At 40.4% G+C, this 26084-nt stretch overlaps 1 protein-coding gene across 1 annotated transcript in view; it reads right to left on the minus strand.

Moving 5' to 3' along the window:
• The window catches only part of LOC122794395 (WD repeat and coiled coil containing), a 152965-nt gene that overhangs the window by 57065 nt on the left and 69816 nt on the right, over positions 1-26084 (minus strand). Inside the window, exon 2 of the mRNA XM_044062755.1 lies at positions 7120-7240. Coding sequence (XP_043918690.1) covers positions 7120-7240 — 121 coding nt within the window. The remainder of the gene's footprint in view (positions 1-7119; positions 7241-26084) is intronic.

Here is a 26084-nt window from a genome sequence, read left to right on the forward strand (position 1 = left end):
CTCTAGCTTTCATCAACAGTCAAATGAAAACCTGATCTCCTCTTGTACCTGAGCCATTGACCCTATTCTGGGCTTCTCCTGTAATTCCTCTTTAACTAAGGCTGACAAGACCAGATTATTTATTTTATTTATTTATTGCATTTGTAGTCTAGGAAAGTATGACTGAGTACAGAGTCTCCTTTTCAGCAAGAGCCCAGGGAGAAAAGCTCCAAATAATATACATTAGTGTTAGTGGAGCAACAGGTAGCACACTCGTCTTTAGTGCAGCTGGCTGTGGTTTCTATTCCCACAACAAGTAGATTGATTGCTGACACTGTAATGCAGCATGGGGGGGTGCTGCACTCCTGAATGTGCAGTCCTTCAGAAGAGACATTAAATTGAGGCCCCAACTGCTTGATTTGGCGGTAGCTCAGGCGGATGTAAAAGATCCCACAGCAACTATCAAAGAGAGTAGGGGTCCTTTATTTGGTGGGAAGGATTAGCATAATGGTTAAGGGTTTGATTCTCACCTTTGAGGGAAATTGGCTCGGCTTAAAATGACCCACAAAGGCAGTTATAGTCTAGTCTATGAAACTACAAAGATTATACATAGTGTTAAAAAACAGCATTTTATAAATGTATACATAGCCTAGTGAATAAAGACATTTTGTAAAAGTTCACATATTGTATAGAAACAGTCATTAAATAGAATTTTGAAGTCTGCATAGTAATGGAGTCACTGCAGCGAGTACAATAAGGCACAGATACCGATCATCATTTTGAGCAAAGGATAATTCAATATACAGATATAAATTTCAGTGGACCAGAAGCATTACATACTTCAGTAAGTAGTTTCCTAACAAAGCCATAAAATAGACACAGTTGCATAAAAACAGCATCCTTTTATCCTTTGTTTTTATCTTAATTGTTATAATTTGCTAGTTAGCAGCTGGTGTAATAAACTAAAGACTGACTGAAAAGGTGAAGGACAAGAAGACATTGAATGTGTGAAGGAGAAGAAGATGAAAGAGTAAAGAAGATTTTATGGGTGAATGTAAGAAAGATAAAGTGAGCTGGAAAATGGGGTGAGGGGGAGTAGTCAGCTACTGTGAGTGGGTGAGAATATACAGAAGAGTTATGAGAAACATATGAGGGGAAGTATTTGAAGGGTAGGAAGAAGTGTGGAATTATGGTTTAGTCTATGGAGTATTTATCCACAGTTAATGCAGGGGCAGAGCTAGAGATTCTACAGGTTTAACTTTAACTTTTGTTTAAATTGTTTGAGATGTTCTATTTTTAAATAGAGACAAGTACGGCGTTCCATGCTTTGGTGACAGAGTTTGAAATCAAACTGTCATCAGCTGTATTGTTGAACTTAGTGACATGGAGGGGCAGCATTTGGGTTGAGCAAAGGGGATCTATCTGGTTTGTATGGCTGGATTAGAGTTGACAGAGATGGAAAGTTTTAGATTTGTACATGAAGTTATAAGTAGTCACAAGTTGGGAGTAAGTTTACTAAGTGGGATAGCTCGAGCCAGTTTAGTTCTTTGAGTGCTAGGTAATGAATGGTAGGATATTTGTGGGTGACTTACTGAAAACATTGCTACTTTGTGATAGCATTATTCAACTTTTCAGAACTGACAGACCTGTAAGTTGGTGAAAATAAGGTCAGCATAGAGAAGTGTTGGGAGTAGATTAGTGGCTAATTGTTTTCTAGTTTTGTTAGTGAGGACATTTTTGACTGTATAGAGGGAACCCATTTGCTTAAGAGTTTTCTTTACTGTATGTTGGATGGGGCAGTTAAATTTGAAGGTATTGTCAATGTAGATACCATGCAGCTTAGTATGTGAGACAATTTCAATTTTAGTGCTATTTGTTGAGACAGCATCAAATGAGGGTTTCTGGGCTGACAGGGTAAACAGAATAAGTTTGTTTTTTGTGGGGGGCTGGAGTAAGAAAACGTTGTGAAGTTTGTTAGCCAGACTTCATTGGATGAGAAGGATTCTTGAATGATTTCAAGCAGGTTGTTAAGGTCTTGGGTGCTACATATGAGGAAAGAGCTATCAGCGTACTGAATTATTGTGGCTGATTTCAAGGCATCTGATGAAAATGATGAAAAGAATGGGACAAAGAATGGACTCTTGGGAGATGCCTGTGGAGACAGATGAAAGGGGAGAAATCTTTGTGTAATGGCCTGTGATCTATTAGCAAGACAGCCGTTAAACCATGCAGTAGAGGTTTCATCAATTCCTAGAGTTGAGAGTTTTTGTAGGAGGATGTGGTGTGTGACTGCGTCAAAGGCTTTGGAAAGGTCTAGAAAGAGAGCAAATAGGAGCCTTCATTTATTCCTATTGATATTTACAGTATTAGCAATGTGTAGGAGGGCTGTAGTAGTAGTGTTATGATGGCGGCGGAAGCCATGTTTTCAACCCCTTTGATATTTAAACCATTTTATTTATTGTTCAAAATTATATATGCAACTATTGATTATTTTTCACAAGGGGAAGTGATGTAATTTAATTGTTTGATGTACTGCTGGGGAGGGTATTTAACCTTGATTTGTTAGATACATGGTATTCTGATGAAGTCTAGTTTTTGGCAAAAGCGCTAAATTAAAGTGTTTTTTTTCCTGTACTACATGCTGGTGTGTCGTTTCTGGACTACCATTATTTTTTGAGAGGTGTTGGAAGAGCTAGGTCTGAATGCATATTTCAAGAATTTTAGATAAGGGGGGATAGGATAGCAATAGGGGGGTAGTTACTAAATTCAGTGTTATTCCCTCCCTTATGGAGTGGTAGGATACAACTGTTTACACAGTATTGGGATGTATGAGTCTGTGATAGAGCAGTTTATGAGTATGGAAATGGGATAGGCTACAGCCTTGGCAACCACTTGTAGATATTCGGTGTGGAGACTGTCAGGTGCTAGGGTGGTGGGTTTTAGTTTTAACAGAAGCTTTTTTACTGGTATAAGTGGGAACTGGTTGCACTGTGAAGGGGGCAGAGTCACAGGTGGTGTTGGGAATTCAGAAGTTGGTGGGAGGGCCGTGGTATTTGATTAGGAATGTGGTTGAGTTTATGAAGTGAGTATTAAAGAGAGTCACAGTGTTTTCTGTGTCATTGCGCACTGTGGATTCAGACTGGGTGGCATGGCTGGTTTAGGGATTTTGCTAGCTTTTTTATCTATTTGATTTGGTATTTAGTGCGATTTCTGAGTTGACGAAATATTTGTAGTTTGTTTTGTGCATTATTTTTAATCCAGGAATTCTAGGCTATGTCTCCGAATTGCATTAGATGTTTTGTGGTTCTAGTCAGCCAAGGGGCTGGTATGACTTTTACAAGTTTTGTTCTGAGAGGGGCTAAACTGTTTAAAATGTTAACAAAGGTTCTGGAGAATTCAGTAACAGCATCATCCAAGGACAGATCCCTTAGATGTTCTGGAGGAATGTTTCCTTTTCGAAGTGTGAAAGATTGCATGCTTCATTAAGTTGGCATGGTTTGGGAGTGTGGCTTTGAGCTCTGATGACAAAGATAGGAAGGTGGTAACTTACTGCATTACACAGAAAGCCATAACAGAATATGTTGTTACGGGAGGAGGTGAGTATCCACTCAGATATTGAACTTTTGCTGGTGTTGTTTATGTAGTGAGTGGAAAAGGTAATCCCTTGGTTGAGGTCACAGAGATTGATGGCATTTTGAGGATTATCACAACTGAGAGAAAGAAGTTGATACTGAAATCTGCTAAAATTATCTTTTCTTATGAGATGTTAGAAGTGACCCATGACAGAAATTCTTTGGTGGTGCTGATGTCATTTCCAGGAAGCATATAAATTCCCATTATCAGTAGAGTTTGTTGGGGTTTAGCTTCAGTAGAGGACTAATGATTAGGAATAAGTATATTAGAGGGTCAGTCCAGGTTGGAAGGTTTGGAGACAAAGCCAGAGAGGCAAGATTATGTTGGTTTGGACATGTGCTGAGGAGGGATGCAGAGTATACTGGGAAAAAGATGCTAAGGATGAAGCTGCCAGGTAACAGGAAAAGAGGAAGGCCTAAGATAAAGTTTAGTGAGAGAGGACATGCAGGTGATTGGTGTGACAGAGCAAGATGCAGAGGACAGGAAGAAATGGAAACAGTTGCTCTGCTGTGGCAACCCCTGACGGGAGCAGCCAAAAGAAGAAGACGACGAGGACTAATGACTGTGGCATTATTAAAGGCTGGTATGGGGAGAAGGGAAAGGGAAAGTTGCAGACTATTTTTATATAAGAAGGTTGCACCTCCTGCTTTTTTGTTTTGGCCACTTACGCTTAGTATGTTGTAACTGGGTGGTAGCATTTTCTCTTCTTTAATATGGGATTTTAGCCAAGTTTCTATAATCATTAGTATGTTAGGAGAGTGTTGGGCTATCCATGCTTGCAGCTCAGTTACTTTATTGCAAATACTTCAGATGTTCAGGTGGAAAATTTGCAATGAGGATGTTTTGGGAATTGAGAAGGTGTATTTGCTTTAGGGCAAGTGGTAGAATTGGCAAGGAATGTTCCTGGATTGGAGTGTGTGTCACCATCTAATGTTAATTTGATAGGATGTGGGTGTATGTTAAGGGGATATGGGTTATTTTTGGGGAGAGTTTATTTTTATTTTAAGGTTTCTAAAGTTTAGCTCTTAAATTTGAAGTAATGAATGAAGGAGTTGGGGTAGAGTGATGGAGTAATGTAGAGTTGTGTAACAGCTCCGTTTCTGTTGCTAGATTGGTAATTGAAAAAAAATGATTGCTTGTGGTGGCAGAATATGGTTTGTATGGATGGGAAGAGAGGTCAGGTGGGCTAGGAAAGGAGGAGTTATTAAGATTGGTAGATGTAGAAAGGCCATGGTTGAATGAAAGTGGGGTATGTGAGGTTGTGGTAAAAGGTTAACTGATAGTTGAGTAGGGAGTTTAGGTATATGCTATTTAGATGTTTGATTCAATTGGCTAGCTGCCTAAATGGGTGTGGCTTTGAAATTATAAGTTTAGGCTATGTGAGGGAGGATGGCACTGGGAATTGAAGGTAGGGTAGACGAATGGAGCAGGTTAGTCCGAGCAGGAAGGTAAAGTCACAAAAAAAAATTAGAAAGTGACCCTTGAGTATACGAAGGTGCTTCCATTGAGTTAATATCAAATATGTTCACTATTTTATTTGTATCTTTAGTGTAAAATTTAAATGAATGACCCCACTGTTAGCCCAACATCAGGTTATCCTGAAAAATATAACTGATACACAACATTAAAAAGCACTTGACTAATTAAAAAAATTGTTTAATGGCAAGGAGGTTTCTATGGATTTTGAATTGCTAAGTCCATAGGCTACCCTCCCCAAAGAGCACCAAATCAATGAGAAGCGGTAGCGTTGTCACCTCACAGCAAGAGGTTCTCTGGCTCGATTCTCGGCTGGAGTGCCTTCTGTGCAGAGTCTGCATGCCCTCCCTATGTTTGTGTGGGTTTCCTCCGGATGCTCCAGTTTCCTCCCACGTTCAAAGACATGAATCTGGAGTGTTTCTCTCCGGGCCTCCACTGAAAATTGGCTACATTCCAAGTCAGACTTTCCCGGTTAACAAATGTTTAAAAAAAAAATTAATTCCAGGAAAATAAAATACTGGCTCAGAACTGAAAGTATTTTTACAGGTGTCTGAGGCAAAGGAGAAATACAGATAAGGAAGGGAAACAGTGGGTCACTAAAACAATTAATGGGGCCCAGCTGGAAGGAGAGATTACTAATGGAGATGCTGTTATCCAAGACAATGGAATGATAATAGTGAACAAAGTTCTTTAATATGGGCTGCCAAAATATCTAAATATAGCTCTTAGACAGATGCTCTAACTGCAAACTTCACTGTTACATGAATTATAGATCTGTTTACTTGCAGGAATACTTCTACAGAAAAATAAAAATAAAAACTTTTTCTAACTTAAGAGGTGGATGAGTGCACAGAGTCGATGGTGAATGGACTCAAATACAAGGTCAGACCTAAAAGTGCTTTAACAAGTCTGGCTCAAGGAAAAATAAATTTAAGAAAGGGACACCAAGGGTGGCTTTCTTTAAGACATGCAGTGCCACAGAAGAAATGGGAGTAGCTAGTCTAGAAAAAGTGGAAGGAAATATGAGAAATAAATAGTTGAGCAGTAAGGAGCAAATCTCAGTGTCGGCTAGGAGGCAGGGAGTAAAAGCTGACCAGCAGGATGTCCGTGGAGGAGGGTTTACAGACTGTAAGGCTATCAATTCCAAACTGCAGCATTGAACAATTGTCTGCTGACTAGTCACTGTGCAGGCTAAAATACATATCAAATTTTGACTGGTGGAGAAGGTATTACCAGTGTAGGACTCATCAATGAGGGTCAATGATGTGAGATCTGAAGTTTCAGTGTCTTTATTTCAACAACCTGAGTTTTGGCAACTTGAGCTAGTAGCTCTTTGGCAATGTGGCAGTTAAGTTTCTTTGCTTCAAATCTTTTTAGCAAGAGAAATGACAGAGATAGAAAAAACTACACTATCATTTTAAACAAACATTGATTTGTTTGCCTTGAAATAGGGGCTCCATGTCTCATTTCTAGATCTTCCCTTTGCTAAGCAGATGAACTTTAGCTCACACCAAGATCTGAAACAGATTGCTGCAGTACGTTACTAAAACAGTTATAAAGTACTAATTAGATCAGCAGAATTTAATCTACCAGATCTAAATGGATGTGGGATATTTCTATCCTTCTGATACATATGATTAGTAAGGCAAAAAGCATTCAGTTCCATAAGTAATGCAAGTAGCATGCACAACCAGAAGTTAACTAATTTAATTTAATTAATTCCCAGATGTTCTCTGAACTTTGTGCCAGTTCCTTTCAAGAAAACCTTAAATGATCACAAGGTAACACTACGGATCATTAATGCTCTAAGAAAGTGAATGTACTTATACACAGACTATTCAGTAGACATCAGAGTATTTCCTACGTTACTTGGACACTAAATGGATTGTTGGGTTGTAATAAAACTAAGTGATTTGTATGCAACTTGAGGTTAATTAACATTAAATACATGTAGGATTTTCCAGGCTTATTTACTTAATGTTAAAATCACAGAAGCAAGTAATACAGATCCATCTTTTCCACTTGACTCACCATATTTCATTTCGACAGCTGAAAGGTTGAAAACTTCCTGGACTGTACTCAAACGTAGCCTGCCATTACAGAGAAGAAATGCTCTCCTTTCACTTGGTGCCATGCCATTAGAATTCAAGTTCTTTAATAAAGAGACAGACAATAATCAAATAATGAAAACTTTATACTGACTGAACTAAGTGGAATTATTGTAAATGTAATACAAACTCAACAGTGAATTCTCAAAGAGAATAGCAACTAGATTCTCCACAGCTGCAACTTTTATATTTTTTTAATGACAGACTGTACATTATTTAACAGGACTATGCAGAAAGATGACTTTTGATCACAAAATATTAATGCATTTTTCAGACGTAGATGGTGAAGGAAATTTTCAACCTTTATATCAAACTTTTGAACATTTTAAACAATATCCATTATTTTTCAAAAGAAAACAGATGGTAACATTGTTAGAAACCTCAAGTGTTTGAATAAAAAATTGTATAATGTACATAGTACATGATGTTATTCTGCAGCACATTACTGCCACTATACATATTTACACAGCAGAGTAAAGTAAAACTGCATGGGTTAAACAAGCTAATTGTGCAAAAACAATTTGTTCAGCCACCACAGTTTTAATCTTATCCTATCAATAGCAGTTCATTGGTCCCATGGAATAAACTCCTTGTGGTAGGAAAGATGGGCCAAACGTTAACTATATAGGAACATAGGAACAATACGTGGGAACTATAAGATGCCTAGGTGTATGCACCATTAAGTACACATGCATCAAAGCTCCTACCACACTTTTCAAGCAATTAATAGTGTTTATCAACCTATTTTTTTTTTAGTACAGCGTACTCGTTTTGTAAAAAAAAAATCGTTTTCTTTCTTTCACATGGTTCTGTGGGCTGTTTTCCTTTCCTGTAGCATCCTGAACATTTCAGAAAGTAAACTTCTGTCAGTTTGTGTATAGTAACTTTTTACTAATTGCTGAACCCAAAAAAGTGCAGTTAGGCTCTTGGATAAAGAAAAAAAGGCAGCTGTTTCTTCATTTAGTGAGACTTAATACAAACACAGTCAATAACATGGAGATAAATTTGCATATCTGAATATCTGCTGTATATTCTAGTAACTTATCATACTGATGGCCATCTGCAGTAAGTAACAGCTAGGATCTCCTTCCTGAAATATCTTTCTCTACAATTTTTGAAAGCACTTTAGCACCCTTAATTAAAAGACTGATAAGATGGAAGATGAGTTAACACATTTCCCAAGATGGTCCCCTGATCTGAATCTACTCTGTGGTGTCACAGCCCTTTTAAGTGCAGCTGTTGAGATCAAGGCATTAGGATTAGGAGTCTCTAAACAGAAACTCCAGTCCTTGGGAGAACAAAAGTCATGGTCTACTTTCTTTGGTACAGTACTGACCACGTCTGGATTTTACCACACTGCACTGATGTCTATTTTCAAAATATCAACCAATAGCAGGATCATCCAGGGGAATTTCTGTGTAGACCTAAACTTTCTGTGACACCTGCTGTGGAGAAAATATAGGATCAGTTGATTATCCCCCTCCGGTGCATCATCTCCAGGACTTCCCCAAATTTTGAGCCATTGGCGAGGGGCTTGGATGAATCAGTATCCTCCTCATTACCAATATCACCAGTTAGTAATTTGGTAGGCAAACTCTTGCATGTGGCCTTCCTGCAAATCTACAGAAGGGAATCTGAAAATGAGGAAGACAAGTGTTTCTGTGCCAAAACTTCCATGTGAAGCTGTAGAAAGTCCTAGGTCTGTCTGTTGTGCAAAGAAGGCTGCAAGGCTGTCAGCTCAGTGAAAGGCATTCCCAGTAATGTTTACAAAGCCAACACTGAAGGAGCGCAGACACTGTGGTCCATCACAGCAGTGACAACTGCTGGCTTTGTATAGAGACAGATGCCAACGTCTGCGCTGGACTTGATATGACTGGAGCTGAATAGTTCAGCATCAAGACTGATGATCCACTGCAGCATATAGCAGGTAGGGGCTTACACTGGGACAAAAGGCTCAAGCATTGAGTGTGAAGCCACCATCAAAAATACAGTGGATGACTCGGACACTTACATCAACTGCAGATCTGAAGTTGAAAGCATGGAAGTTGAAATAGTTGAAGCCAGGATTGACACCAAAGCCTTGACCACCAGGGGGTATAGCACACTGACTCTGATGCTGTAAGGGTCAATACTAGCATCTTCAGTACCAGAACAAAAACTGTGGAAAAACGTGAGGAGAAATTTGGTGTCCTGTGTATTGGGGAAATGGTAGACGACGTTCTGTCTCCTACAAAAATGGAAAGGAAGGGGCAGCAGAAAGCTTTGCCTAGACCTTAAAGAAACCCAGTGCAGATTTGTCTTAGCTGAAGTCAGAAACAGCAAGGCTAAGACCCTGCCTTGGTGTAAAAGGCATTGTTTGCATTATTCAGACTCCTCTGTTCAATATCTGATCAGTCAAGCTAAATAAGCGCTGTGTTTTAGAAATATCTGACAAGGCAGAAAAGGCATTTTTATTAGTTAATAGGAGCTTTTTATCTTCAGTTTTCTTAGTTTATGTGTAATATTAGCTACTGGAGAACAGTATGGGCTGCTTAAGCAGCTTGTGCTTTTTCTTATTTAATTCCTCAGGAGGCTTCAAGATCAACTATGATGTGGGCCTTGAATTCAATGAAGAAATGGGTTCAGCAGAGCCACAATGCACTGACAAAGTTTTTTGTACAAGTGGAGCTGCAGCTGGTCCTGGCAATGCTGTATGTTAGAGGAGGTATACTATCTACAAATAGGACACACGATAATGTGTCTCACCCAGATTATGCAAACACTGTGGTTGTCCTGAGGAGGAATTTTCTTCCAATAAGAACACGTGTGAAAAGAGTAGCCCATTTCGGAAAATGAGGCAGATAGCCCAGCTAGAAAACCAAAGAAAGAAATTCAAAACCTTTTGAATAACTAGACATAAAAAAATACTTACATGGGAATTTAACATTGTTTAAATAACTAAAAATAAAGTGAAATACACACATACATGTGTATATGTGTGTATATGAATATAAACACACATACATATCTATGTATACATACATATACACACACAATTATATACATGCACACGTAAATATATACTTAAACATATGGAAAGCATTAAAAGTGGGCCTAGACCCAAAGAAGAGAAGAAAATCTTTGACAGGAAAAGTTTTTAAAGAAGGGAACTTTTTTTTTCTCAGACAATATGAAAGAACTAATAGAGTCTGTTGATCTCTAATACAAAAAGGGTAACAGGCCATAATTTCCATGAATATACATCAAAAACATAAAAGCAGCCTAAGATCATATGATACTCATAAAAAGTTAAGTGAGGTAGCAAAGATCTTGAGAAGCTAAGACTGTGGTTTGACGGATGAAGACTTCGACAAATAACGTTTGAAGAAGAGGTGTTCAACAATTAGTGAGTTTGACTAAATGAAGTAGACCCAAATCAAAGCAAGAAACAGAATATAAAGGACCAAGAAAAAAATGCAAACCCAACCATCTGCAACACCCATTTCAATAACCCCAAAATCTTCTGGTCATCTATAAACATATTCCTGAAGGAAGGATCAAAATCTCAACCTATTCCACTCTCAAACAAAAAATGATTTTAATACTGCATGCAGACTGAGTAAACACTTTACAACCACTGCCAATATCTTAAACAATACACACTTGTCAACTTCAATGTCCTTTATAACCCAGGATGACAATATTACTTTCCACCCACCCTAATCTCAACAAATACTATCAAGAAGCTCTTACAAAAACAAAAATTACATCACTGGCACCTAAAAACTATCCAAAAACTCCACAAAGCAGGATATGTCATTGCATATTTTAAACATAACTGTAAATCATTCTATAAAAGAATCTCTAGTCCCCACTATATGGAAGCAATCATATATTACTCTGCTGCAAAAAAAGGACATCTCTATTGCTCCCACAGATTACATGCCTATTGCTATTCTAGTCCCCATCCTGAAAATACTTGAAAAAAGCATGCACAAAACAATTCATCTATCTTAACTAAAATAATGTACCTTTTCCAAATCAGCATCATTTCTATCCTGGCTAGAACACTCCATCTAAATAACAACAAAATAAATAAATAAATAAATAATTGGTGAGATACAGTTGCATCTGTATTTCTGTACTTAGCAGGAGCATCTGATAATAGTGACAGACTCATCATTAGTACCAAGTTTCAAGAAAATGTGAACACTCAAATTTTTTTTACAGCAGGGCTATGCCATTCACAGGCTCACCCAAAAACAGAAGTGCTGTTACCTTTAGGAATAATCTTATGTTATTTCTAATATGTCTCTATTAAAGGTCAATCTATTCTCTTCACTACTTCACTTTGATATGTATTCAGTGCTTAAGAAATAATTTAATAAAGTCAAAGTTGAAACTGACACTGAATCTCTGTTTAGCCTTTTGAGCAGTGAAACTCCCTACCCTTTTTGACCTCCTCCATCTTGGCAAAATCACCAATGTAACACTCATATGAAAAACTTCAACCTCTACTGTAACATCAACAACACATGCGTGTATGACAGATTCACAACACAGCATATTCTCTGCCTTTGGAATCAAATCACTCCACACATCATATAAAGTTAATACCCTATCTACTTTCAAAACTAGACTTAACTATTGGATGGAAGACCATAAATTCATGACAGTGGGTATATAGAAACAATCTTATTACCAGGGGTAGCTAATATGCTCTACACACCAAGTCACTTCAAAGCTGAGCTTCCCCATAGCCGTTTGGCTGTAAGAATAATGGGAACCTATGAACAGTGAATGTCTCACATGGATCCACAATAGGTCCACAGCTTTTTAGAAATAATATTAAGTCTGCCAGTGATATAACAAGCAGATGACTCAACATTAATATCTTCTGGCTCAAGTATTACTGATTTCAAAACTAATACACAACTGGCATCCACAAAAAGATTAACAATGTCAACTACTCTTGAGTATTTCAAAAATTAAATTAATACTGTTCACCCGCCTACTCGCAATGTAACTGTAACAACTTTAACACATAATTAACCAATAATGCTTAAATACAGAATGTTTCACGAACAAACCTCCAAACTGACATCCTGGTTATAATCAATGATGAAAACTTAAAATGGTGCCATCTCAACAAGTCCAAGATCATGTGTGCACGCATGCACAAAAACACGCGCACACGCACACAAATATAAGTAAGGTCTTCTCAACAAAGCAAAACCATATTTCACTGACCAAGCCTACTTTGCAACAGCCCCCCCTTTCCACTTCCTAGTTTCATCTATGTATCATCAGTTTTCACTAACCTTCAATCCTTTCAAAGTTCTAAACTAGTGCAGAATTATACTTCTACTGCCAAATCTGCTACAAGGCTACAGAATAAAATTAACTGCCAAGTCCTTAAAAAACTATACTGTCTGAACTACTGGCTACCTATCATTTCTCCATCTTAAAATGGTTCACAGTATCCTCTATAAAGCTAAAATGCCCAACTAATAACAAAATAATGCAATGGTATATAACCAAAAGACAACTAAGCTCCCAAAATCATAGCACAGGACAACTGCTAACATTCACAAATCTCAAAGGTGACTCAGTTACATAGCATGTGTAGCTAACATATGGAACGCCATCCCTTCCACTACCAAACAAATCTCAGCCTTTACATAATTAAAAATCTGTCTTAGAGAATATCTGCATACAAACTGAACATGCTGATGCTCCCTATCACACTCTTCCTGATTCTACCTCGTATTTTTGCTCTGTGCCTCATGATGTTTTGACTTTCTGGTAAATCACTGAGGAATATAATCAGTCAATAATGCCAGACATCAAAATGCACATCGATACAAGGAAAACTGTCCCTGATTTCTGGCCTTTGCCACTCCATTAATTTTGGCTTTGTATGTAATTCTTGAGCAAAGAAGATAAGAGCTATGCTCCCCATCCCATGGCAACCCCATAACCACCTTATACAAATTTCATCATTTACAAACGTTTCTCTACTAAAACAGTTACACTTAAAAATGCCTCACACATAGAACCATATTTCTGAATCAAGTGATCTGTTGTTAAATATTTCAGTTCAAATGCTCTAGTATCACCTGCTAATTCATTACAAATTTCAACATTTTCTATAAGTCATAATGTCACTGCACTTTTATATTTTGACTAGTTTCTGTATAACACATACATTTCCAGTACATACTCTTATATATTTATATGTGTGTGTGTGTGTGTGTGTGTGTGTGTGTGTATATATATATATATATATATATATATATATATATGAATTGTGTGTGTGTATGTGTATATATATATATATATATATATGTGTGTGTGTGTGCAACTATATATATATATATATATATATATATATGTGTGTGTGTGTGTGTGTGTGTGTAAATATATATATATATATATATATATATATATATATATATATATATATATATAGTTTCACTTCATAATTTCAAAATGCTGAAATAACGAATTTCAGCATTCCGAGACCATGAAGCTGAAAATTTGGAATGCCGAAAGTGCATAAGAGCGAATAAGAAGTTATGTAACTACCATAACGTTCCATGTTAGTTGTCTTCTTCTCGCCTTCTTTCTTGCTGGATGGGTTCGGAGCCGATCCTCGGCTCCGACTCGGCCAATACTAAAGCTTGAGAGCTAATTCCACCGGCTCGAGGCTCCCCTATATCCCACAATGCTAGGCGGTAACTACTCAGATCTCATTTGATAGCTAAACCAAGCAGTTCTGGTCTCCACAGCATGGAGAAAAAAGAACCCACCTCTATATAAACCTGAATGTAAGCTACCACAAACATAAAAGGGGGAATAGAGGTGGTAGAACATGTGGGAAGGAAAACTCCAAAGGAAGATCCCAAAATTTCCTATCGGTCTGTCCAGGCTAGGGGGAAGGAGGGGGACGAAGAAAGAAGGCGAGAAGAAGACAACTAACATGGAACGTTATGGTAGGTACATAACTTCTTAATGTTAAGTTGTCAATCTCGCCTTCATTCTTGCTGGATGGGACCGCGTCCCTAGCACCTTATTCCGGGTGGCCTATCGGAACAGACTCTTGAGAACAGTGGAACCAAAGTTGGCACGGTTTCTGGAGGCCATATCCAATTTGTAATGTAAAATGAAAATATGAGGAGAAGCCCAAGTGGCTGCTTCACAAATGGAATCTATTGGCAGCCTGTCCTGAAAAGCTACAGACGTAGCTAATGCCCTAGTTGAATGAGCTCTAGGTCTTGAAGGCAGTTTTTGATGTCTGATTTCATAGATGAAGGTAATTATAGAGGTAGGCCATCTTGAAAGGGACACTTTAGTAACTGGAAGGCCCAATTTCCCTTCCGCGTAAGACAGGAAAAGCTGATCAGATTTCCTGAACTGTTTAGTCCTGTCTAAATAATATCTAAGTTGGCGATGAACATCTAGAAAATGTAAATTTTTGTTCCGACCTGTTGGAATAGTCAGGGAAGAAGACGGGGAGATCAATCGTTTGGTTCAGGTTTGTCTCAGAGGAAACCTTAGGTAAGAAGGACGGATTAGTCCGGAGGGACACCCTATCTTTGTGGAAAACTAAGTAAGGAGGACGACTGCACAGAGCATGAAGTTCAGATACCCTTCTAGCTGAAGTTATGGCTACTAGAAAAAGTGTTTTCCATGAGAGCAACTTAAGAGGGCATGAAGCCGCTGGTTCGAAGGGGGGGAGAATCAAGGACGCCAGAACCAAATTCAAGTCCCATTGAGGTGGGGGATCTTTGATTGGGGGCTTGAGCAGAAAAACATCTCTTAAAAAGGCTTTGCAGAGCTTATGGGACATGATACTGGAGTCTGAGACACCTACATGAAAATTAGATATAGCAGCTAGTTGTACTCTAATGGTAGATGAAGAAGAGCCTAAATGAAAGAGCTCTGCCAGAAAGTCTAGGATAGACTGGATAGGTGCAGTGAAGGGGTCTATATTTTTTGACGCTGCCCAGAAGGAAAAACGTTTCCACTTACTATTATAAATCTTCCTGGTAGAAGATTTGTGAGAGGCTATCAGGATGTTACGGACCGAATGAGAGATTAAGGGAAGCCTGGCTAGGGTAGGAATTGGAGAAACCACGCTGTGAGGTTGAGAGAATGAAGGGAGTGGTGCAGCTGGCCCGACTGGTGGGTCAACAGATCTGGCACCGGGTCCAGATGCCAAGGCTGCTCCAACAGGTAATGATGGAGGAACGGAAACCATATCTGTCGAGGCCAGTAAGGGGCAATGAGGATCATTGTAACTCTCAAAGCGATAGCTTTCTGAATTAATTGAGATATCAGTGGAAAAGGGGGAAAAGCATACAGAAGTCCCCGGGGCCAATCGTGGACTAGAGCGTCTCTGGTGGGATGTCCTGGTAATGGGAAGAGAGTGAAGAAGTCGTGACACTTGCTGTTTTGGGGAGTAGCAAAAAGATTGCAGCAAGGCTGGCTCCATCTTTGGAAGACTTCTTCCAGCACTGATTTCTTTAGAGACCACTCGTGGGGCATGAGAATGGCCCTGCTCAACTTATCCGCAATCACGTTGGACTTCCTGGGAATGTGTGTTGCTATCAGAAAACGCTGAGAAGAAATCGCCCACTGCCAAAGTCTGAGTGCCTCTCGACATAAGGGGTAGGATCTGGTTCCGCCCTGTTTGTTGATGTACCACACTACGGACACGTTGTCCGTCTGAATTGCAATAGTCCCTGTGGGAAGAGAGTCCTGAAGGGCTTGCAACGCTAAAAGCACTGCTCTCATCTCTAAGACATTTATGTGCAAGTGGCACTCGAAAGGTTGCCACGTGTCCTGGACTGTCCTGCCCTGATAATCCCCCCCCCCACCCAATCAGGGAGGTGTCCATTGCACCGTGGCGACTGGGGGGGGGTGGGATGAAAGGTCTGCCCTGGAGAAATTGAGGTGATGTGATCCACCAAGACAGGTGATTCTTGCATGATTGAGTTATTAATATGATGTGAGACATCGGGAGCTGTTGGAAGGACCATTGAGTAAACAGCATCCATTGGAGGATCCTCATGTGGAAACGAGCTAAGGGGAGAAGGGTAATAGTAGCTGCCATGAGTCCTAATACCTTCAAGACTACCCTGGCTTTGACCTTGTTGTATTGTAATAGAAGGTAAACTTGTTTGCGGATATCTAACACTCTTTGCTCTGTAAGTCTGGCGGAAAGATTGAGTGTGTCTAAGGTGGTGCCTATAAAGGTAATAGATTGACAAGGCGACAAGGCAGATTTTTCAAAATTTATTGAACTACCTAGAGCTTGGCAAGTTTGCATGGTGAAGTCTCTGGATAGAAGCAGTTGATGTCTGGTGGTGGCAGTAAGGAGCCAGTCGTCTAAATATGGAAACACCTGGAATCCTTGACGTCTCAAGTGAGCCGCGACCATTGCCATGCATTTGGTAAACACTCGGGGGGCTGTAGTGAGACCAAAGGGCAGGGCTCTGAACTGGTAGTGACTGGCTCCCAGCCTGAAGCGGAGAAACTTCCTGGAGCGTCTGTGCATTTTGATATGGTAGTACGCATCCTGAAGGTCTATTGAGCACATCCAATTGTCCTGACCCAAGAAGGGTAGAATGGACTGTAGTGTGACCATCCGGAATTTTGTTTTTTTTGATATAATTGTTTAACTTGCTGAGATCCAGTACAGGTCTTCAGTCCCCTGTTTTTTTTGGTACCAAAAAGAACTTGGAGTAGATTCCGGATCCTTGCTGGTCTGCTGGGACTGATTGGATAGCTCTTTTTGATAGCAGCTTTGATATTTCTAGTGCTGCTTGTTCCCTTAGACTGGGTGGAACGTCTGGAAGGGGTCCTATGGGTTGGGATGGGATGTGAGTAAAGGGAATTTTGTAACCCTCGGGTATGATTGACTGTACCCATTTGTCTTGGGTGAGGGAAAGCCAGGCTTTTGGGTACAGTGATAATCTTCCCCCGACTGCCTCCGAAGGTGGACAGCCGGGCAGCTCCTCAGGGATGCTGAAAGGGTTTATCAGAGAAAGATTCTCTGCTACCCTGGTTTTGTGGACCTCCTCTGCCTCTAGGGCGGCATTTATTGTTATTCCCCCCTCTGCCTCTAGAGGGGAATCGACCTTGTGCGTCAGATGAGACTCCCTGAGGTTTGTGGAACCACATTTTTCCTCCCCTCTGACCTTTTGGATAAGGTCTAGAAGGGGTAGAAAAATGGACTCCCATGGCAGAGAGAGTCTTACCTTCCACCTCACACCTAGTCAATGTATCCTTCACCTGAGGACCAAACAATGTTGAGCCATCAAAGGGGGAATTGGTGAAGGACGCCTTGAAAGGGTCCGCAAAATTGCAAAGCCGCATCCAGGCATGACGTCAGAAGTTACACCTGTGCCTGCGGCCCTACTCGCCCCATCAGCAGCATATGAGATAAGCCGCATGGAGGAGTTAACAATCAAATTCAGGGTTGCCAACTGGGAGTTCCTTTTGTCTTGGAACCCCTCAGCTGTTGGATCCTGTATAGCCTTACCCATATCTTTGAGCAAATCTCTCTGGAGACGGGTCAAGTGACACAAGTAGTTCAGCGACCACATTGAAAAGGTCGCTGATGAAAACATCCGCCACTGCATCTGTCCATGGTCCTGGACTCCTTATTAGGAGGATGGACAGGTACCGAAGGATCGGCTAACTCCTTCTTAGTGGCTGCGGCCACCACCATGGCATCAACAGAGACACCTTTAGATAGAAACTCTTTCTCCTTAGGGGCAGTAATAAATTTTGATGGCCTCCTTGGGGTAGGTTCCACTGAATGAGGGGCCGTCCAAGCCTTCCTTGCCACCACTTCCATAAGGGGGTCAAAGGGAGGGGACACCCAGGAGGTGGAAGGGTGAGAGCCGAACGCCTCAAGGTAAACTGACTCGTCCTCTGAAGGGTTAAGGGCGGGCCAATTCCCCCTCTGTTTCAGGATTTCAAGGATGTCAGCAAAGGAGACATCCTCAGAGGGGGAGCGAGGGGAACCTTCAGATTCCTCCAAGTCAGTGTCAGAGGTGATAGACTCAGGGGAGTCAATGTGCTTCCTCTTGCACTGTCTCTTCCGAGGGGGTTCTCCTACCAGATCAGGAGAGGCCTCGAAAGAGGAGGAAATTCCCAATGGGGAAACCTGAGGAGCTGGCTCTCTGCGGTCTGATACAAGGGGATGGGTAGAAATCACCACAGGCACTGAAGAGGGAGGAGCTAACGGAGCCGACTGTGGGGTAGACACTGGGTCTAGCATGCTCCACATGACCTCGAAGGCGCCCCTATCAGGCAAGGCCGGAGGTCCCCGCTCCGAGGAGACAAGGACCCCCCTGGCACCGACAGGGACGCTCCGAGGCCGATGTTGGAGCCGAACTCACCAGCGCCGATGCTCCGAGAGGGAGAACGGGGTCGGACAAGGGTCCAATGCCACTCGCCCCCTCGGAGCCGACGAGGGAAGCTCGGCACAGAGATCCCTCCAATGAGGAAATTGGAGCAGACGATGGAGCCGAAAGGGAAGGTATTGGCTCCGAAGCACCGACAGCCCCGGCTCCGAACTCAAAGGAGTCAGAGGAGGAATAAAATCAGGGATGGAAATAGCCGCTGACTGTTGAGTAGGGCTATGCAGCATTTGGGCCAGTGCCTCGGACTTGAGAAGTCTACTCACCACCCTTTGTAAATCATGGTCGGACAGCCTGGAGGACCGAGAGGAATGAGACCTATGGCTCCGTTCCGATAGAAGAGGAGATCCCGGAGCCGAATGGATGGAGCCGATGGAAGGGGACCTAGACCTCTTCTTTGAAGGTGGCTCCGATAAGCCTATCGGAGCCAACTGAGTCTTGTCAACCTTGGCTCCAGCCGGAGCCGAGGTGATGGTATGAGATTTGGAAACATCGGCTCCAGCCGGAGCCAATGTCGAAGCCGTTTTAATGCTTCCAGGGGACGGCTCTAAAACTGGAGTGGATGGTCTGGAAGTCTTAGAAGGCTTCCCTGACACAGACTGGGTCGGGGGGGCCTTCAGGCTTTAACAAGCCACGTAGAATCAACTTATTTTTGCGTTCCTGCAGGACTCTAGGGCTGAATACATGGCACACAGCACATGAGTCCTGCAGGTGCAAAGGTCCCAGGCAATATACACAAGAAGTGTGACCGTCTGTCAGAGACATTTTCTGACAGCACGAATCACACTTCTTGAAGCCTGAGACCTTGGTGTCTTTAGACATCCTAAAAGCTGAGTGAGGAAAAACACAAACACAACACACAGACACACCCTTAACCAAAATAAAAATCCAGTCACACTGAAGGACTAGGGGAAGGAGAGGGAGAGGGCCAAAGGCCTAAAAGTTAAGAAGGGAATAAAAAGGGGATTCTAATACAAGAGGGGACCCGATTTAAACTAATGGAATACTTTAAATAAAAACTATACTAAATGGAAAAAAATAGGGGTTGAAATTGAAGTTTCTGAACAAGAAAAATTACTAACCTGCCAGAGCCGGTAGAAGAAGCACCTCGTCAGCTAAGTGGCAAACAAGATCTGAGTAGTTACCGCCTAGCATTGTGGGATATAGGGGAGCCTCGTGCCGGTGGAATTAGCTCTCGAGCTTTAGTATTGGCCGAGTCGGAGCCGAGGATCGGCTCCGAACCCATCCAGCAAGAATGAAGGCGAGATTGACAACTTAACATTTTGAATATTTCGAATCCACGCTTATGCATTTCCGATATGTTGCGTGTAGTGTTATTAGTGAGTGTTTGTGTGTGTTTTTGTACATTGTATGTGTGGGTAAGGGTAGGAAGGTGTAAGTATGAGTGTGAGTGTTGGATTTGTTGGTCTTTGTGTATGTGTGATGTGTATTTGTGTGCAAGTGAGTGGAGAATGCCGTGGTGTGAGATTTTTTTTTTTATGTTATGTGCGATCTCGGGGTTGGTATATATAAGTGGGGGGGAGGTGCAACCCACATGTAGTGTAGGGTTGTGTGGTTTGTGTGCTGTGGGTGGAATGGTGTGTGTTATGTGGTGTATGGTGTATGTATATTCGTGATTCGTGATTGTGGGTTTCGATATTGTGAATGGTTCTGCTTCATGGTCTTGGAATGCTGAAATTCGGTATTTCAGCAATTCGAGATTATGAAGTGAAACCATATACATACCAAGTTGCTTCATTATGGATGGCCTGTACCTGTTCCCCCTATGCTTTCAAATATTGGCTAAAACATTGTCAACCACCATTGTGCCTTTTTAACAATGCCAATCAGACAAACCTGCTAACATAACAAAACAAACAAAAGAAAATATAAGGTGCTACTGATCAATTTTAGGAGGCTAAACAAGAAACTCTACTCCCTGCAAGCTCTCCACACCTTGAAGGACGTAGACATCTGTGCAGAAACTAAGACACGATTTAAACTGGCAGAGTACTCTGGCTGCACAAGGCTATAATGCCTTCCACATATTTACACTGGGTACTTCACAGGAAGGGAAAAATGGTACAGGTGTGTCAGTCTTCATTCAGAAGAGACTCGCATCAAGGCTGGTAAAGCTGGATTATGCCCTAGAGTGGTTCATGTCCATCTCACGATCAGCAAAGTTCCTTACCATATTGTAGACAGCTAGAGCACCCTCTATGACTCAGGAATGCCATAGTGGCTACTTATATGAACTTGTGTCACTCAGCATTAAACCCTACACCATCTTCCTAGGGGACTTTAACTACTTAGATACAGACATGGAAACATATACCACACCACTAGTGTGCACGCCCAGAGATTTGTGAACACAAACGCTCTGAACCAGCTAGTCAGAGTACCTAGGGGAAACTACATCCTCGGCCTCCTCCTCACAAATATCACTTATCAGGTCTGACGACAAATCTGTCTACTTTGAAATAAAACTAATACTAGAGATCCACAACACAACAAGTCCAACAGTACAAACAAAGAAAATACAACTGGCCAGTGAACCCCAAAGCAATTTATTAAAACACTCTGTACTTTGCCGTCTCGGCTAAAAAGCTTTCAAGGAGTAAAACAGTGCAATAAACCAACACACACATTTATAAAAAATACACAATCAATAATTCAATTAAATATTTAAATCAGTACTCTCCAACTGAGTTCTTCATTTAACCCCTTTGGGTACATAGTATCAAACTTTAAAATACATATAGCTTCTTTAAATAAGAGTTGATGTTTCACCAACTCTGTTTCAAAACCATATATATTATTTTTTTCTAAAATAGTGCCCTATAGAACCTCACTGTTAATACTAGAGATCCCTCTGGTCTCTAGAACTTAGAAATGTCTCCAAGGCAAAGTTCCTGCACCTAAGTGATGCCTTAGCAAGTTTCAAATCCACCACCCCCACCAAACCCAGAAAACTACTGCTTATGTGGGAATGTACACCTCTAACTTTTATCAGCATATAAACAACTGGACAGAACAAAGCAGCTTTACCCAATAAAAACAAGTGCAGAGCAAACCCAAAAAACAACTCCTCAGTGGAGCCATAATATCAGTAAACTTTATAACAAAAGGAAGAAAACTGTGGCCAGCAATAATCTAATGAAACATACCACTACAGTATATAGGCCTATCACTGGCATAGTTGTTGATGGGTAAATGTCTCAAGTCTAAATTATCCACTTCGTATTCATTGCTAGTAGCTGCCAGTAAGACACATGGAATAGAATTATGGAGGAATGTCTGCATAATCAGAAGTTCTGCTGTGCAATATTATCCAAAAATCTTCTCTTATTGCCAAAATGGGGGGAGTAAAACTGCACACTGATTAAAATTCACACAATTTTGGTCATAAGAAAGAAATAATATGCCGGGTACTGAGATTGGTCAAACAGAATAGCCAAGATCATATCTGATACATGGTTCTGATACTCAAATATATAGAAAAAAATGGGAAACACTGTGAATGCCATACAAGTGATTCATCTAGGAGAGCAGAGGTGATTCAGCCCAAAGTTCCATTACCATACTATCGGAGTAGAACTGGATCTATGAATGATAATCTAGTTCAGCATGAACATCTTTTTTTCTCAAGACTTAACGGACATATTTTAATTTCAGTACCTCATATATTCATATTCCAAAAAAAAAAAAGAACATGCTAGCATTCCTTTACAACCTCCTGTAAATAAACTGTCTGGATAGAGAGGATAGAATAAGAAATCAGTTTGATACAGTGCCTGTACACAGTTTACTGTTATAATGTCGAGTGTGCATTGTGTGAAAGTGAAAAGTGTGATCCTCAAAATGCAGACATACCTTTAAAAGGTGTGTGAAATGTTGACCCTGGAAGACCCACTCTATTACGGCATTCGATACTAATCAGTCGACCTTTACACAGTCGGTGTAATACTTAGTATGTATGGGCTGGAGTACATGATGTTTAGTAATGAGATCGCAGGACAGTGTGGATCGGAAGATTTTTCCCTTTTCCGCATAGCAGTGCGATCTCGGAGTTGAAATATATAAGTGGCAGGGAGTGTGGGGGTTGCAGCCCCCCAAAGTAGTGGTGCAGGGGGGGCTTGCCTCCATGCAAAAACATTACTGTCAGTGCTGTGTAGTATGGATCTGATCCATACATCCTGCTGCAAAGGGGACAATGTACTTCAGAAGTCAAATTCAACTTCACCTTAATTAGGTTTCCGATATTCCAACCTAATTAATATTCTGAACATCGAACATGTAAGCCGCATTCTTTGAACAGTTTACATTCTGATGTTTTAGTACTAAACCGTCTGTGCAAACTGTGTAAAGATTTTGAATGTGGGCTCATAGGTGATTACTAGACTAACTGACCTCATGGGTCGTTTTAAGCCTAGCTGTGTTATCCTATTAGGCATTCAAAATTCTGTTACCATGATTTATTCCTATACTTCCCATTTGTGAATGAATGTTTCTGGAGTCATAACGTTGAGTATTGAAAGGGGACCCTGCTGCAGGACAGGGAATTTAGTAAATGCTGCCCTTAATGAGATTCTTTACTATCTTGATACATTCTGTGACTACCTAGGAAATCTGGTCTTATGTTGAAATTCTATTTCACAAAAATTACAGAATGTTTGATTCATAAAATGAAGACATTACTTCTTCAGGAATATCGTATCTGGAGAAAACAAACTTTAGTACTGTAGCAGCACAACATCTTGTGGCCCACAAAACTGTACAGCTTCTGCAATCTGGAATAGTAAAGCACAGACAAGAAGTAATGTGCATCTTTATTATAAAATAAATGTGTTCCCACTTTCATCTAAGAAAGATCCAGAACTTCATGTGGAATCATATTCAACCTTTGATTTTGATTCCTGAGCATATATATCTCTGCACCACTCATTCAATCTGTTCACACATCCTAGGCCCATAAAGAATACTACAAGGTTGTTCTTTACACTTAGTGATTCCTAAAGTTGACTTGTTTGTTTTATTTAACACAGCCTCACTTGAGTTGGAATAATGACTCAGCCACTTTTCCACAATAAACCTTGTACACAGGAAAGCTGATTTTGATACAGAAAATAAACACATATTTGGATGCAGTAATTTAGCATTATCAATCTAACTACTCATTATTAAATTATATAAAAATTACTATCAGTGCACCAACTCTTAAGCTTGTCCACCTTATAATCAAACACTGGCAGAACAGAAAATGTTAAAATGTCCAATATTTTCTTCATTACATCATCTCTAGGTTCTTGTAGGAGGTATTAGTTAAATGCATTTGGCCTTCCTTATTATGCTAAACTTCAAGATCATATTTTTTACAAAGTCTATTATCCTCAGTAGTTTTTTTTTTTGTTTTTAGAGCTTTATTAAAGTATTTTTTGAATGAACTTTGAAGCAGCTTTTGATCTTGGTCTGATTCTACAGTGGCTATTTTACCAAGATATAGTCACAGAATTGCTGGCAAATAACTATGGCCAAAATTTCCTTTTCAGTATGATCATAACATAAAGTCCGACTTGGAATGAAGCCAATTTTCAGCGGAGAGGTATTAGTCACAGCTCTTGACCAATGAGCTACCAGCATGCCTTCTTGCAACTGGTAGGCCTACTCATTTTCAACAGAATAAAATTCCCTTGGCAAGCCTCTAATCCAGTACATCACTGACTCAGACTTTGAAAAATATGATCATCACTGGTAGCAATATGCATGTCAACATACTGGCAAATAAATGTAGCACCAACTTCATCTCAAAGACATCTATTCCACGTCCACTTATCCTAGATGGAATCAAAGCACCAACTATCACAAAAGGAACATGCACTGAAAGTATTCCCCAAAATGAAGACCACCGGATGTTCTCAAAGAGTATGGGAGAAACGTTTACTAGACTTCACTGCTTTATTCACCTTCAGCTTCAGTAGTTACTGCTCAACATTTTCGGTTAAGTAAGACCTGGGGTTACACAAATAATTATTAGTCTTTCTCTTTCGTTGAAAATAATTAGCTAAAGTACTATTTATTTTATCACAGCCAATCTGCCTCCTTGCAACTCCACTTTGTTAAGCCATATGATCCTAGTTTTACTTATTCTTTACTTCCTTATGTACCTATACAAATTTGTATCTTCTTTCTTGACTAAAATGGCTACCCTCTCTCACTTTGGGGTCTAAGATATCTCACCTCCTGTTTCAGTTTCCTGCTCCAAATGATACTTTTTTTAGTCCTGTTCCTGCTACAATTCCTTACACCACCTGAAGGGTATGCATTTCTCATTAACCTTACTTTTGGGGAATTACTGTGCTTATTTACAGCTTTCTTATTGTTCCTGGCTGCCTTCTGATCTGCTTGCTAGATCTCCTCTGAGGTACTTATCCACTTTATTAAATTCAGCCTGTCTAAAGTCTGCAACTCTCCCTTCTGTTAAATTGACTCTATAGTTTAGATTACAGTAAACCACATTGCCCGGTGCTTATGTGTTTCCCCAGATCCAAGCTTCTGTTCTTCTGTTCCATATTAGAAATATCAAGTCTAACAATAGCTCCTCTTGGTTAGGTTGCAAGATTACCCTACTGAGGTATACCCATAAACAGCAAGTAGAATCTTTGATTTGCTAGATGCAGCTTCACCTAAGGTGTTGCAGTTAACATTTGCTATATTTAGCCACCTCATCAATCCGTCCATCCAATGTTGCTGAATGGCATCCAACTCCTACAGCAAACATGCACCATTTACAGATTTTACTAAACGAGTAGGAAACAGAAGTGAGTTGTTAGATCCTTCTTCCATATCACACACATACTGACATACATATACAGAAAAGTTAGAGTCAAGAATTGACCTACCATGTTTTTGAATGTGCGAGGAAAACAAAGTAGGAAAAAACACAGAAGCACAAAGAGAGAACTTACAGACTCTGCACACAGGGTACCTCAGTCAAAAACTGAACCAGACAATCTCTTCTGAAGAAACAATGCTACTCACTGTATCACTGTGCCACCATCCCATCATTACCACCTGTGCTTTCTTTGCCAGCATAAACAACAGTCTGATTACTCAGTTGGCCACCCCCTCAACAAAACCATTGAGAAAGGTATCTGCACATGAACTCTGTGTGGACTTTGTTGCAATCTCCATTCCCAGTAGAACTCACAAAGCACTCCCTTTTGCTCATTTATTCCTTTAGTCTCCTGTTTAAGTTAGACAGACCATAGACTGCTTTTCTTGTCTGTCTACCATTCTTGTTCCTCGGGTAGACTATGCAGACAATGAACCCAGATGTATTCACTTCCTTTTTGTGGTTTTCTCTGTATCATATTTCTGCATCTGCCACATTATCCAGACACTTCCTTTCTGTTAAGGATAGCAAGTCAAGCCAATTAAAGGCACAGGTATTAACCACCTTCTGTGCTGGATTGTG

The sequence above is a fragment of the Protopterus annectens genome, chromosome 2.part1 (assembly GCF_019279795.1).
Source record: "Protopterus annectens isolate FY-2018-M chromosome 2.part1, PAN1.0, whole genome shotgun sequence".
Classification (NCBI taxonomy): domain Eukaryota; kingdom Metazoa; phylum Chordata; order Ceratodontiformes; family Protopteridae; genus Protopterus; species Protopterus annectens.